Source organism: Anoplolepis gracilipes, chromosome 13 (assembly GCF_047496725.1).
Source record: "Anoplolepis gracilipes chromosome 13, ASM4749672v1, whole genome shotgun sequence".
Lineage (NCBI taxonomy): Eukaryota > Metazoa > Arthropoda > Insecta > Hymenoptera > Formicidae > Anoplolepis > Anoplolepis gracilipes.
In genome coordinates this window covers 10,057,308-10,071,720 of record NC_132982.1, presented here as the reverse complement: position 1 = coordinate 10,071,720, position 14,413 = coordinate 10,057,308, and the positions used below count along the sequence as shown (strand labels likewise).

General features: G+C 35.4%; 2 protein-coding genes across 4 annotated transcripts; one reads left to right on the top strand and one right to left on the bottom strand.

The window, feature by feature from the left end:
* The first annotated feature begins 1,186 nt into the window (after window positions 1-1,186).
* Window positions 1,187-5,813, top strand: LOC140672767 (putative E3 ubiquitin-protein ligase UBR7). 2 transcript variants are annotated; one of them, XM_072905159.1, is made up of 8 exons: window positions 1,187-1,662; window positions 1,795-1,983; window positions 2,074-2,220; window positions 2,296-2,407; window positions 2,487-2,662; window positions 2,780-2,939; window positions 3,044-3,201; window positions 5,533-5,813. In XM_072905159.1, exons 1-7 carry the CDS (start codon window positions 1,522-1,524, stop codon window positions 3,193-3,195), a joined length of 1,077 nt encoding a protein of 358 aa, XP_072761260.1. In that variant the 5' UTR covers window positions 1,187-1,521; the 3' UTR covers window positions 3,196-3,201; window positions 5,533-5,813. The 2 variants fall into 2 exon arrangements, with proteins under 2 accessions (XP_072761260.1, XP_072761259.1); XM_072905158.1 differs by lacking the exon at window positions 5,533-5,813 and having other exon boundaries at window positions 3,044-3,270.
* A 1,885-nt stretch (window positions 5,814-7,698) lies between these two features.
* On the bottom strand, window positions 7,699-14,398 carry LOC140672769 (uncharacterized). Of its 2 annotated transcripts, none has more exons than XM_072905162.1 (4): window positions 14,090-14,398; window positions 11,049-11,217; window positions 10,600-10,859; window positions 7,699-8,153 (listed from the first exon to the last, which is right to left on the bottom strand). In XM_072905162.1, the coding sequence occupies exons 2-4, from the start codon at window positions 11,214-11,216 to the stop codon at window positions 8,132-8,134; spliced, it is 450 nt and encodes a 149-aa protein (XP_072761263.1). In that variant the 5' UTR covers window position 11,217; window positions 14,090-14,398; the 3' UTR covers window positions 7,699-8,131. The 2 variants fall into 2 exon arrangements, with proteins under 2 accessions (XP_072761263.1, XP_072761262.1); XM_072905161.1 differs by lacking the exon at window positions 7,699-8,153 and adding an exon at window positions 8,479-9,958.
* Between the last annotated feature and the right edge of the window lie 15 nt (window positions 14,399-14,413).

The window sequence follows — 14,413 nt, the reverse complement described above, 5'->3', positions numbered from 1 at the left end:
ATTGAAAAGCGCCAGAATCTCACTTTTTAAAATCGCCCAGTCCTCTCTATGCAAGCGTTTAAAAAAGTTGATTTTTTCACATTAATTTTTCATCATTTAGCAGTAGATTAATTTTTCTTACCATTATTTGCGTGCTCTCGGTTAGGTTCAATTTTTAACGAGTAACAAAGATAAAACGACGACGCTTTTACCGTTTCCCCGAACGCAACCTTTTTTTGACCTTTACGGTCCGCGTCACGCGGTAAATTCAAAATTGTACCGCACAACTTGAACGCTATATTAACAATGTAATTTCACTGAAAATAACTTTAAAAAAGTTTAATGCTGCGAATATAAGGCTTCTTAACGTTTATAAACGAGCTGTTTGTAAACTATATACTTGACGAATAAGAGCCAGAGACGCGGATGTTAATGCGTGCAGGTTGCGTGAAAAAATAATTTTTTCTGCGAAATTGATAAGTGCACAGGGCACATATATTTTTCTTGCTGTCATTTACCAAGATTTTTAATCTCATTTTTGAGAAATTTAATAAACTCTTTCCTTAAGAGTTGTCCTCGTAAAGAGACATAGGCTTGAGAAAAAATTCAAGTATTTTGTGTGTTTTCTTATTTTAAACAATGAAGTTAAGTTAGGATAGTTAATTTCACCTGCATTCAAAAAAAGAGTTAAATTAAATTACTTTTTTTTTTTTTTTTTTTTTTTTTTTTTGTAATTGTTTATTTTTATATGAATATTGAAATATCGTCTAAAAACAATGTCGCCTAAATTAGACGCCTGTCGCAAAATCAAAATTTAGAGCGCAAAGTTACTTTTCATATCGCCCAAGTTGGTGACACTGCAGGACGGAAAGGGGGGTTACGCTCGAATAGCGGGGTGAATTTTCTATCACGCGTTGGAAAGAAAGATCAAGTATCGAATTTTATCGACACGCTTGTACACGTCGCCTTTTCTTTTTCCTTTAAATATTTCACAGAGCGACAGGAAATTTAAAATATATTTCTCTCTCTCTCTCTCTCTCTCTCTCTCTCTAGCTTTCTGTCGCTACCATTTAACCTATCAATGGCTCCATTCGCAAAACACAGCGATCGACTACTCGCCGCCCGGTGATTGGTGTATACTTGTAGATCTATCAATTGGATTCGTTTTACGTAAGCCAATCGGATTGATCTGCCGTGTTTTCTGAACGGTTTGAATTTTGCGTCTCTCACTGCTGTGTAACGCTTTTGACATGTTATAATATCTAGGATATTCCGATAAAATCGCGAAACGCAAATCGTCGCAATGGTATATGATTGAAAGCAACGATCGTGCAATTTTTACGGAAGAAAATTACTCAGTAACGTTAAGGCGCTGATAAGATGCATGTTAAGCGCAGTGTCATCGATCCTTTGAACGCCTAGTTTGCTCTAACCTTTTATACTTGACACCTGAAAAATTCAAGTTTTTATTTATTCTAAAGTTTCGCCAGTGAATTCGTTGCATCGCTCTCTTCTGTCGATTGACAACGCGAAATCAAAGCCATGTCTGACAAGTTGGCCGAGTCGATAGAGGACGATAACTCCGTTACGATGCTCGATGTTCTCCAAGTAGAGAATCAGCTCGAGGAAGACGCATATGCAGTTTTGGGCGCCTCCGATGATCAGAATTGTACTTATAACAAGGTTGGCACATTTTTCAATATTTCCCGCAATGGAATTTGCAATTTTACTTTTGTGTCCAGCGTTGTTTTACGTTCATTCATTTGTTCATCCATTGATATTGACTACTTTACTTAAACAAATAATTATACGCAGGGATATATAAGACAAGCGTTGTACGCGTGTAAAACATGTTGTTTGGACAAAATTCGAGCTGCCGTTTGCTTGGCGTGTACTTTTCACTGTCATGAAGGACACGAGCTTGTGGAACTGTATACAAAGCGACATTTCAGGTGCGACTGTGGAAATTCCAAGTTTGGTGACAAACAGTGTAATTTGGAGAAGGTATCAAAGGGCTTTTGTGTATTACATTTTATATTTTTTATTATGTAAAATTATATTGCGCTCTCCTTAATAAACGCTCCTTCTTTTCAGGTGAAATCTGCTATCAATACTGAAAATAATTATAATCAAAACTTTGATGGAGTTTATTGTACTTGCGCAAGGCCGTATCCAGATCCTGAAGGGGATGAAGATGACATGTTTCAGTGTACAATATGCGAAGATTGGTATCATTTGAAGGTAAATATATCTAAATATATCTATATTTATATATTAATAAACAAAATGTATGCATCTAACGATTGTTTCCCATAGCATCTTGAATGTGACAATGGTATACCTGGAGATAACGCGTATGACGAAATGATTTGTGCAGGTTGCATGAAACAACACAATTTTCTATGGAAATATGCGTCAAAATATGCAGGTATAATATTTGGATTATTAGACATATATGAAATTGTTGCCTTGATCATAAATTTATTAACATGTACTTTGGTTGTAAGTTTCGAAAAAGTCAGATATAAAATCTGATGTATCTGAGGACAACGAAGAAATAGAAGTCAATCAACTGTCAGAGGGATGTCAAATGCCAAAACATAATTATGCTAATACTAAAGGAAGCTGTTTTTGGATAGAGGGCTGGAGAGCTGCGTTGTGCACTTGCGAAGAATGCAAATCGGTATTGAAAAAAAAATTTTTTTTTTTCTTATGTAGATAAATTAAAGGTTTTAAAGACTTGTACGCCTTTCTTGTGATAAATTTTTATTATATATTTTTCCTTTTTATTTTTTTTTAGTTGTATAAGACAAACGGTATTGCATTTTTACTCGATCCAAAAGATAGCGTACAAGCATATGAGGAAGCAGGTAAGATGAATAAGCAAGAATCGCAATATGAGAAAGGTATGAAAGCTCTTGCAAGCATGGGACATGTACAAAAGTTGACAGCGATTGAAGGTAAGATAAAATTCAAATTATTCTATAAATAGATTTTTAAAAGCATCAATCATACAGAAAATAGGTATTCCGCTAATACTGATTGTATATAATATTATTTTTAGAATATAACAATATGAAAGAACGACTCATGCAATATCTACAAAAGTTTGCAGAAAACAAAAAAGTTGTACGCGAAGAAGACATCAAAGAATTTTTTTCAGAAATGGAATCAAAGAAACGTCCCAAAGTGACAGTGCCAACATATTGTCGTTAAAAAAATGTATGTATTTTAATATTACAATTAACCCCATAGCTATCTAATAATTATTAAAAATATACATATATTAAAGATATACATTATATTATGTTTCTATGGTACGATTATAATATACACACACATATATATATATATATATATATATATATATATATATATATATATTGATAATTTAGGATTATTAATATTATGGAAGAAAATGTGCATGATTTTAAAAGAGAAACCGAGACAGAAAGAAAATAAAATTTATTAAAGAGTTGTCAGTCCATCTGGTGTGTATTGATATAAGAGAAACATATATAATGAACATACATTTCTTAATATCCCGACTTTATTAAACTAAAATGGAGCATTTATAATAAACTAAACAGAAGATTAATATCAAATATAAATCATAGATACATGTTTCTTCGACGTTCTTTGATAAGATTATTTAACTTGAAGCATTTAATCATCTAGTTAATACAAATCAGCTAATTGCATATTCATTAGAAATCAATTTCAACCAACTGCATTCGAAAAATTAAAACTCGCAATGTGCTATAATAACTTTGCGCTTTATGAAAAACTTAAAATTTTCCACCCAAGTATTTATACGTTGGCATTTTCACATTTTTTTGGAAAATTGAAAATCTAATAATATATCGATCGTCGAGAAATTGATTCTCAAAGTTATCGACGATTTGTTAATATCACTGTCGATAAATTATCAATAGGTTTTCAATTTGCAGTTGATCGATTGTAGGTATATACTTTTATGATTATTTAAAATCAATTTGTTAAAAATTTCAATACTAAACAATAATATTAACAAACATATATAATCAAGAAACAAATATAATCATGTCATGAAACGCTAAACGAAATTTCAAAAATTGGTATAGTGCCTCAGAAGAGAAAATATAATTAAGTAAGAGATGACATATTTGAAGTATTACAGTTTGAAGAAAAAAAAAAAAAAAAAAAAAAAACTTTAATCTTTTTAAAATATTAAGTCAATTTAATATTAAATTTTTTTGTTCACGTTACGAATATGAGCCTACAATGAAAAAAGGGGCAAGATAATATATTAGTGTCCATCATTGATCAATAATATGACTGCGGTAATAAGCAAAGTATATCGTATAGTAGTAATATTTATTTATTTACTGCTGTTATCTTATAATCTTTGCTTACAAAATATACGGATCAACGAAACGTTTAAGCAAATCAGAATGTTCCCAATAAACGTTACGCAGGTTGTCTTCGACATGTTCACAATGGCGGAACATATTGTTGAGGTTTAATTATACAGCCGCATTCTCGTGATTGTTTCAAGATTTGCACGCGTTTTATATTATCTCGCATTATAATTAATCTTTGGCAGTGATAGAAGGGACCGGGAATACTTTTTTTTGTTTTTTTTTTTTTTTTTTTTTTTTTAACATCCGCAAAATCCCTGCATCTCGAATACGTATTTACGACGTACACACTGCATTTCCGATATCATTATCATTCGAGTAATAATTTTATACGGTGAAATTATATAGTTACGCGATAAAAACATGGAATAAAATAATAATGCGCACTTCTTTATTTTTTTTTTTTTTTTTTTATCACTCTAATAGATGACCAGCCTCAACAATGATGGCCGCGTCATCGCGAACGCTTCGCGATATAACATTCCCTTTACTTATACACTACAATTTTTAAGTTTAAGAGCTTATTAATAAAACTTTCTCGATATTATATATACTATGATATCGTAATATATTAAATAATGTATTCATATGCATCACGATTATAGAGATTTTTTTCGTACGATGCAAAATAAGTGGTGTGGTTGCAGCATATTTCAACTAGTATTTATATATGTATATGTATTGTATGCGTAAGTGAATTTTTAGAAACTTGATATCATTAAAAGTTGTAACTAAAAAAAAGCGTAGAATTTTCTTTCAAATACGCGTTACGTAATCGTCAAAATTTTGGTTAAAAAAAATGTGTCATTTCCATTTAAACCATCTAATGTAATCGAATAGATGACTGTATGTACGTATGTGAAAAAAATAATAAATAACATACGTGATGGCGTATACCTTCTCAATTTAGAATAATTTAAAAATAGTAAGCGTATATCATCCTTTATATGCTGACTTTATATGAGACCGTTAATATAGCTCACATTTTTTACGGAGAATTTATGTTTGTAAAATGTATGAAAAAATATTAAAAAATGTGCTGCAATCACAGCTGACGAGAGTTTTCTCATCAAGATTCACGAGATACGATATGCATATTAGGATTACATCGCGCGATATATTTTGCTTTACGTTTTTTAATTAAAAATTGCAGATCGGCCAGTCGATCGAGATTGATATTATTATCCCGGACGATCTGATTTTTGTTCCTTTTCACATTACAAACTTTTGTATATACAAGGCTAGGCATATTACTATCCAATCCCCTATGACGATGATTCCAACATGTACGAAGAACACTTCTGCCGGCCGATTCGTGGCCGGATCACAAGTAAATTGGGCTATCTCTGATAGATATTAGTAATATAATTGTAATAGTAGTAGAGTAATATAATAGTAATAATAGTATAATAGTATAGTAGTAGTATAATAATAATATTAATAAATATAGAACACCATTATAAAAATGCTTACGGCTAATTCTGTGCGTTGAATCTCTTAAGATTATGTCCAATCTTTTCGTACAACAAGGAATTGTCATGTATATATAACGTTCAATTAATATACGTAACATAATCTAATCACCGCGTGTATACTTATAAGATGCAGTCTAACGTTTCGTAGAATAATAATTCTCTCAATTCTCTCTGTGTTAATTATAATTTTTTAATATTGTACGTGTACGCTATTAAATGTGAACGCACATATGTCTCGCATACAAACTCTCCCATACATTGCCATAATTCGCGTTATTATCGATGATTATTTCCTTGTTGCACTAGTTGCCTTAGAGTTACATTAAAAATCCTATCGCGGCAAATTATACCTCTATCAGCGAAAACGCGCCGATCTCCTTTGTTTCTTGTTTACAAGAACTGCATAAAGTTTTCTCACGCGCGGATAAACATGGCAATTAAAAAATATAGTAAATTTAAAAATATTTTTAAAATATTAGTCGCGCTTTCTTTTTTTCTCTTTGTAACTAGAAATTTTTTTCGTAAATAGAATTTATCCATTCATATTCAACGATACCTTTATCTCTGTGAAATTAAGGCAAACATTCACAATATTAGGAATCTCACATCAAATGCAAGCCTCTCAGCGTATGGGAAATGTGGACAGTTATTTTCCTTAATCGCTATTCTCCTTCCTTCTCGCCTATATCCACTAATAACAATAAAAATATATCTCTACTCATAGCCGACTCGATAGATATGTTTCCTCTTCACAAAGCATATGTTTGTTCACTAGAAATAAATATTCTCTAGCAGCTGACTTATATAAATTACATAAAAATTTAACCAATATATATATTTTTTATTACAATTTTTATAGAGACGTATTGTATATGTTTTGCTGGACAAAAGAAAAATTATAATATGCTTGTGCCAATTTTTGTCTATTAAACATTAAACAGTAGCGAGATTGGCGTTTTAGGTCAAATCTATGAATACGTATTCAAAAGTTTACTTATTTTACGGAAATATTGTTATCTTGCGAATAATTTACAGATTAGAGATAAAAACCGAGATGATATCCTTATTAGCGTTATACGAGGTGGATAAATCTTGTGATCTGTGTATGTGTATGTGTGTGTGTGTGTGTGTGTGTGTGTCATTTATTATTAGTCTTTTAGCGTTTTGATTTATGTTTCTACTTTAGGCGATTATTTCCGCGTAAACTTAATCGCATTAATGTTATACTTTGCTAAGATTACATCGTATATTTCGCTCGTTTGCATTCATGAAATAAGAAAATTTGCCGATTTGAAAGGATCTGCGAATTAAAAGTGGCGAGATCAAAAGAAGATCCATATGACGGACGAATATCAAGTTTCGATCTGTTTTACTCTTCTAATTGAAAACATTGACTCGACATCTATCTTAAGCGTTTAATTATCATTTTTATATATTAAGCTGTGGTGCTGAAAAGGTGAAAATCGGCACAAACAAGCTTTTCCGTTTCAACGGTTAGGTGGTCCTTGTCTGAGCGAGAATTTGAATCAAGGCCTCTAATTTGCTAAGAATTAGAACTCGCAAGTTTCCAAGGTGAGAGCCTAATTGTGCCTGGCGCTTAAATTCTCGCCAAAGGACTACCCAGGTCTCGGGGTACGCTCCCTTTGCCGATTCTCGCTTTTTGCACGCCACTCTATATAAGCATACATCATATTGATCTCGGTATGTTTCATTGCGCGTGAGGTTCGTCGTTACTCATCCGATCCGGCATATTATACAGATACAGTATAGTTTTACCCTTTGATTCAACCATCTTGACATTATATGTACGGCCTGTATCGATGGGGCTATACATATCGTGTGTCTTTGTCTCTCGTCATTCGGTATCGTGTTATCACCGCACACACGATGAGTACGCCTTTGGAAAAATTTGAACGAAGAAATATTGAGAAAATTTGCGACAAAGTCTTCTCTGCGCGTATCAATTTTTCTTATCCTCTTGTATTCTTTTTTTTTTTTTTTTTTTTTTTTTTTTTTTTTTTTTTTTTTTTTTTTTTATCGTCCTGCAGGGAACAATTGTCGAGGAAGAATTTCCGAATCTTATCTATATACGTAGGTGTATGTCGCAACGCGAATTATATATTTTTATTTAAACGACTCACGATAGAGAGATTACACGACAAAAGTTGCTCTCGGTACTATCAGACTCATTCACCCATAAATTGAACACAATTTAGTCTTTGAGAAAGTAACATTCGTTACTACATATTTATAGTAAAAAAGATTGTGCCTCCAACGTTAAAGTATATCTCTTAACAATCTGTAACACGAAAAAATGTCGATCAAATTTTCTACGGCATTACAACACGGACATACGATATTACAACTTCTGCATTTTTCAATCTGAGAATCGAAAGTGCGTAATTTCATGTAGAAGATTTCTGATTCTTGAAACGCACATTCGATTGGAAATGCAAGTAATCATTTATGCATACTCTAAATATAGTAAGTAAATCACATGTTTTTTTTTCTTGTTTTTTTTTTTTTCTTTTCTTTTAAAGAGAAAACTTTTGATTTCTGATGCAAATGTACGTAATTATAAAATCGTTTAATATGTAATTTAGCTCGATCAAATATAAAAGATAATATTTTGGAAAGAATTTAATTGGTACAGCGGTGAAGAACGATAACCACGCGGAACCTTTATATATTTATGAAAAATTTAGAAAAATTGTCCGAGGGACCGGATTTAAGAGTGCGAGAGACAATCAGGGTAGATGGGGGGAGGGGGAGGGGGAGGGGGAGGGGGGAGAAGGGGGAAGAATAAAATGGGAATGGCGCAAAATAAGGATGTCTAGAAAATCAAGAAAGGTTTCTACAATTAATTGCCTAGAGAAGAAGAATAAGTTATTTCGTGAAATATATATTATGCGATTGTTTGTTTTTTTTATTAATTTTATTTATATCTCTATGTCCGTGTTTTGCGCGATTGTCCCTCTTTCAAGGCTCTAAAATTCGGCCCCCGCCAGAACTTGAGTTAACTTATACTCTTCTCTTTTCGCATATTTTTCGATTCGGGCGTTTTTTTCCAAGCTGTCGTGCTATTTTTTCTTTTTCTTTTTTTTTTTTTTTTTTTTTTTCGAAAAGCGAATACGAATAAAGATTGCATGCACCGCGTATTAGATTTTTTTTTTTTTTTTATTAATACGAAATTTATCGTCTTTGCCGCTTCATTTTTCACCGATAAATATATTTCTGTGATATTTTTTCCATACATATCTTGCTGCATGTAATTAGCGTGCGAGTGTAATCATCTTATAACTCGTCCATGTCATACGACCGACCAATATCATCAACTGTAATATCATAATGAAGAGCACACACCCTCTGCCATCACGTACTGTAATTTGGCTCAAAAGACTCAAAAGTTCAACGAGCAAGAGAAACAGTATGAATATCGAATACTTGAAATAACTCGTTTAGATTATCTCTAGCCTCTGTTGCCAGTCATTCATTACGTAGATACAAGGAAATGTCAAATCCGTTGAACTTAACATTCGCGCGAGCGCGGTCATTTTTCAACGCGACAGATGCGAATGAAAAAGTCGAAAAGTCAAAAAGTCAAAAAGTCAAAAAAAAAAAAAAAAAAAAATGTGTTGAAAAATTTGTCGAATACGATAGAGTAGAGTCTACGTGTGTATCTCGGCCACTTTCTTACGTCGACGAGCCATCGTGCTACGTCGCAATCTGAAAAGAGCTCGGAAAGAGCTGCCAATCGTTTTCCCTCGCAATCTAGCATCGTTAGAAAATGCGTGACGGCTCTATATTCGGAAATAACGAGTCTAGCGATACATTGCATACATTGATTAAACCAAACTATGCTCGCGCGTATCGTAACGATGCGTGTACAGAATGGAGGAACTTGGTCCTGACGACGTGACGGACGATGGTGGTGTAGTACTCGTACACGACGGAGACGCGGTTGACGCGGAAGGTAATACCTTCCTCGAGGCAGGCGGTACCTAGGTATTGTGACCTTGTTTGTGAGGCTTGTTCTCCAGGTTGTTGGACGTCGATCGGCCCACGAGATCCTCGAGTTCGTCGGGCGTCAGAACCGTGAAATCCCTGTCGATACGATCGAACGGACGGTGATGGAGCGCGAGGGATCAAATATTGTAGAAATAGATTGCAGGCTTGTACACCTTTAGCCGAATAATTATTCGCGCGACTCGAGAAGAAATATTTTAAGCGTTTAATTTACCAAGGGTCGGTTCTTCCAACTTGTTGGTAGACTTACCCGTTAATTATCTATTAGGTAAATATCATATACCTATACGCCTACGAGTTAAATTGCTATTATCAAGAGGTAATTTTACTCGCTACTTCAATCATCGAGTAAAATTACCCCTCGGTATTAACAATTTAACTCGTATGTAAACTTTAATAATAATAAAGATGGAACAACAATTAACTGATATTTATCTAATGGGTGATTGATGGATAAATCTACCAAGAAGTTGGAATAACCGGTTCTTACGAAATATTTTACATTTTTTTTTTTGTTTTCTTTTTTCCAAATTCTATATAGACAACGGTGGACACAAGAGGAAAAAATTGTACGTCTTTTGGGGAGAGGGGAGGGGGGAGGGAGGAAAAAAGGGAAAAAAATGTCCGTAGCATGCATGGTTCCGCGTGTAGTATCGCGCAGCATCCGGCTGTGTATCGGGTATGAAAGTATCGAAGAATATCGATTAATCGCTTTTTACCTGTGCTGAGCCAGCAGCATGTCTATGCTGGTGACGCTCCGCTGATGGGTGCCGTCCTTTTGCGCCGCGCTCTGCTTTCTGATGCACACGGCTCTCAAGGGGGCGAGAAACACCCCTATCACCAGGAGGCCGCTACCGGCGGCGATCAGTGCCGCCGAGTTTTGCGCGGCTTCCGCGCCCGGAGCGAGTTGCACCAGACCGACGACCAGCACCACCGCTCCCAGCAACAGCGAACCGACGACGACGTACAGTGAATTTACCTGGAATAATTTATTATTGGAGGAGATTTTTTTTTTTTTTTTTTTTTTTTTTTAGTCAACATGTATCGCATACAAGGATCTTTTTTATCTCGCGGATAATGGAAAAGCGAGCGAGTTCAACAACGGGTTTTCAAGTTTCACGAAGCGATCGCTTTTTCATTATTGAAAAGTCGAAAGCTCTCATTATACCTTTCCGCAAAAATAATATTCTGGTGGTTCTTTGTCTATCATGGCCAGTACCGCCTCGCTCTCCGCCAATGGACTTCCCGGCTGGCTATTTCCTATCCGCAAGCCCTTCTCCTGGTAGTAAGTCTTGTGAAAGACCTTCACCGAAGGTACCGGTAACGCCGTAATCATTCTGATGAGGATAAACGTAACGCATTTAATTTATCATCGAGAATTTATTCGCAAAATACGAGAGAGGGTAAACTCGGTGTAAGATGGCCATAGTTTTTTAAAATGCAAAAAAAAACATACTTTGTATTTTTGTTATTTTTTAATAGCGCTTAGCATATTATCGTCGCTGAAGCTTAAATTATTACGTAATATTATTATCGAAATTAAAAGGAAAATATTTCATAGAAATTTTAAATCATCAAAGTAGTACAACGTAAGCCTTGGCCATCTTACCCAACTTTTCAGGAAACGACGATCATAATATTTATAAAAAAATAGTGAAAACGAAAATAAAAGTTATAGATCGTGTAACAATTTACATATCTTTATAATACGTCTATAGACGTATCGATTACGATAGCTTAATCGTAATTTATTCGACGTTGTAACAATTTTTAGTGGAGAAATGAAAAACTTTGCAGGTAGAGTGAAAAGTAAAAACATGATGTAAGATTGACAATATCGTTATTATTTCGAATAATGTAACGATTATTGAAAAAATGACAGCCTATGGCCACATCATAGCCTAGTTTACCCTATGAAAAAAAAAAAAACAAAAAATCACGTTGGAAGAATTGATGCTCGTGACATTTTGATCGAATTATATGCCATAGTAATAAAGTTGATATTCTACTAAATTTGACGAGCACACTGACTGAAATTATTTTTCGTATGAAATTATATGGCATAGTGGTTTCTTCAGCGTGTTTTACAGTCGAATGTGCAACGGTGAAGGCGATTACTGTGGCAAACGGTCGGTGGTGTCGGTGGCCTAGATATGTTCTCGGGGGCGATGGCCTTTGTACCTCGATTATCGAACAACCGAAGCTAGCGCGGGGTGCAGGCTACACCGTTAAAAAATCGTCGACATGGCTGTCGTATATACGATAGCAGACTTTTTCTCCCTTTCCTTTTTGCAATCTGAAATTTGCATTAAACTCCATCGACGCGTTAACGATAAATATCATCTCGCGTGATTGCGTTTACGAGAAACGAGAATATAAGCAGAAAAACATGTCACACCACCCTCGTATAATTTGGCGCGGCGAAACGATTTTAATATGATTAAAATTGTAGCGATATATCTCGGAACGGTTAAAGTTAATCCTGTAGATTGTGCAGATTGTGCAGATTGTAATCTACGGAAAAGCCGAGAATTTCGCAATGCCGAATCGCGCCGACTGTGTGCATAATAAACGGATACAACCTTTATCGCTTTAGAAAAGCGTAAAGTGGAACAGTGGCCTGATTCCTCGATGTCATGGTTGCAACTCCACGTGCATCGAAGAGAGTAGGCCAGTTATAGGCGCGCATGAATGTGCAACTAGTATTATGTTATCTTGCAGCCTGGATTTCTGCCAAAATCTTGGAAAAGATACGTAGAGAGGAGGAAAAAGAAAATATAAATTATATATTAATTCCCACGTAAAACACGTCTCTCTCCACGTTCAAGTTTCATTTGTACCATTGTAGCGCTCGAGTTTAGCTCGAGATGGGGCAATGCTATTTATTATACACATCGAGGTGATTCACCCTGGAAGGTACCAACTCGCGGATTGTTCTACGTTCGGCCACGTTGAGACGAGGCAGCGCAACCAGCGAGAGATATCTTTGGATTTGAAATTTAGACATTAGAAAAGAAATGCGATAATAATTATTCCCTGTAGAATCTCTCTCGTAAAATAAAGATGTCAAGCCCGCGAATGGAATTGAAAATTTACGCCAACGACCTACACTTTTCGTGCATTGACTCGCCGTTGCCTTGGGTCGTGCTTGTTACCGTTGATATCTCGCGCGTTTGGCTGTGCTCCAGAAAAATAGCTATAACAGTTTCCGATAATCGAGGTTGGCGCACGCCATATGGCCGCGTGCGTTTATTCCTATCGCGATTTCATTAGCTTTAGACACGCTGGCCTAAAAGAGAGGGAGGATCAATGACGACAAGCAATATCAATATTAGTCGATTGTTGCAAACATCGACGGATGATGGATCTACTCGAGTATCGCTTTGGGATATCTTTCATTGAGAGACACAGCCATCACGACTCGTGATAGCCGCGTGACGTTTTGTTTTAAGAGCGTCGATTTGCAAACGGATTTGTCGAATTCTCTTCAATGATATTTGGGTCCGATTTTCGTTTAACGAAAGATTTAAAACGCCTTAGGTAACGCGACACAAGTGTTAGATACGATGTTGCACTAAAATCTCAGAAAATCGATAAATGGGTCACCATTGCACATTTAACATCCAAGGGAAATTTCACGCTTCGCCGATAAGCTTTCAACCGCCGAACCAGGTATTCTATATCGGGAATCTCTATCCTTGAAAATAAATTAAAAGAGATATCTACCAAATCTAGGTAAAAAAAAAAAATAAAAATTGAAGCATCCTCCACTTGTGTTTTTAAAGCAGAAAAAGAAAATATTATATAGGATATATCTCTAGTTGCCCCATATTTGTTCACCCTGAGAAAATAATAAAAGGATGATATATATCTGGAGGGCATGAATATAAATACTTTTTTACACCAACTAAGAACTGAAATTAATGTGAAATCGAAGGACAAACTGTCTATAGGGCGATAATTGATGGAAACATTGTACCTGCGACGCATCTACTTTTTGATACAGCTATACGAAATTGTGAGGAATGTTCGGCAACTAATACAAGTAGATAAAGTATGCGATTAAACGTGACGAATTCTCGAAATCCGTATCCGCGAGCGAAAAAGCGAATATAGAAGAGAATAAAATCAATCGCTCTCGTTACAGATTCGAGAGATTCCTCCCTTCGTCTTTCTCCATAGTACTTATATATCGCGTGTCGGACTTACTTCGTTAGCTGAAGGCTCGAACGTGAGATATATGGAACCCCTTGGCTTGCGACGTACTTTATATTACACCGTGTGCAAAGTATGAAGAAAGCGGGAAAAGGGAGACAGCGGGCGAAAAGACGAAAAGCTAAGGAAAGAGAAAAGGGGGACGGGGGAGAGAGAGAGAGAGAGAGAGAGAGAGAGAGAGAGAGAGAGAGAGAGAGAGAGAGAGAGAGAGAGAGAGAGAGAGAGAGAGAAAAATGGGAACACTGCAAAGCGTCCGCGAAAAGCTCGCGTCTCGACAAAAGCTCGGTTTTGACGGGGTGGTGGTCCCACGACTACTGA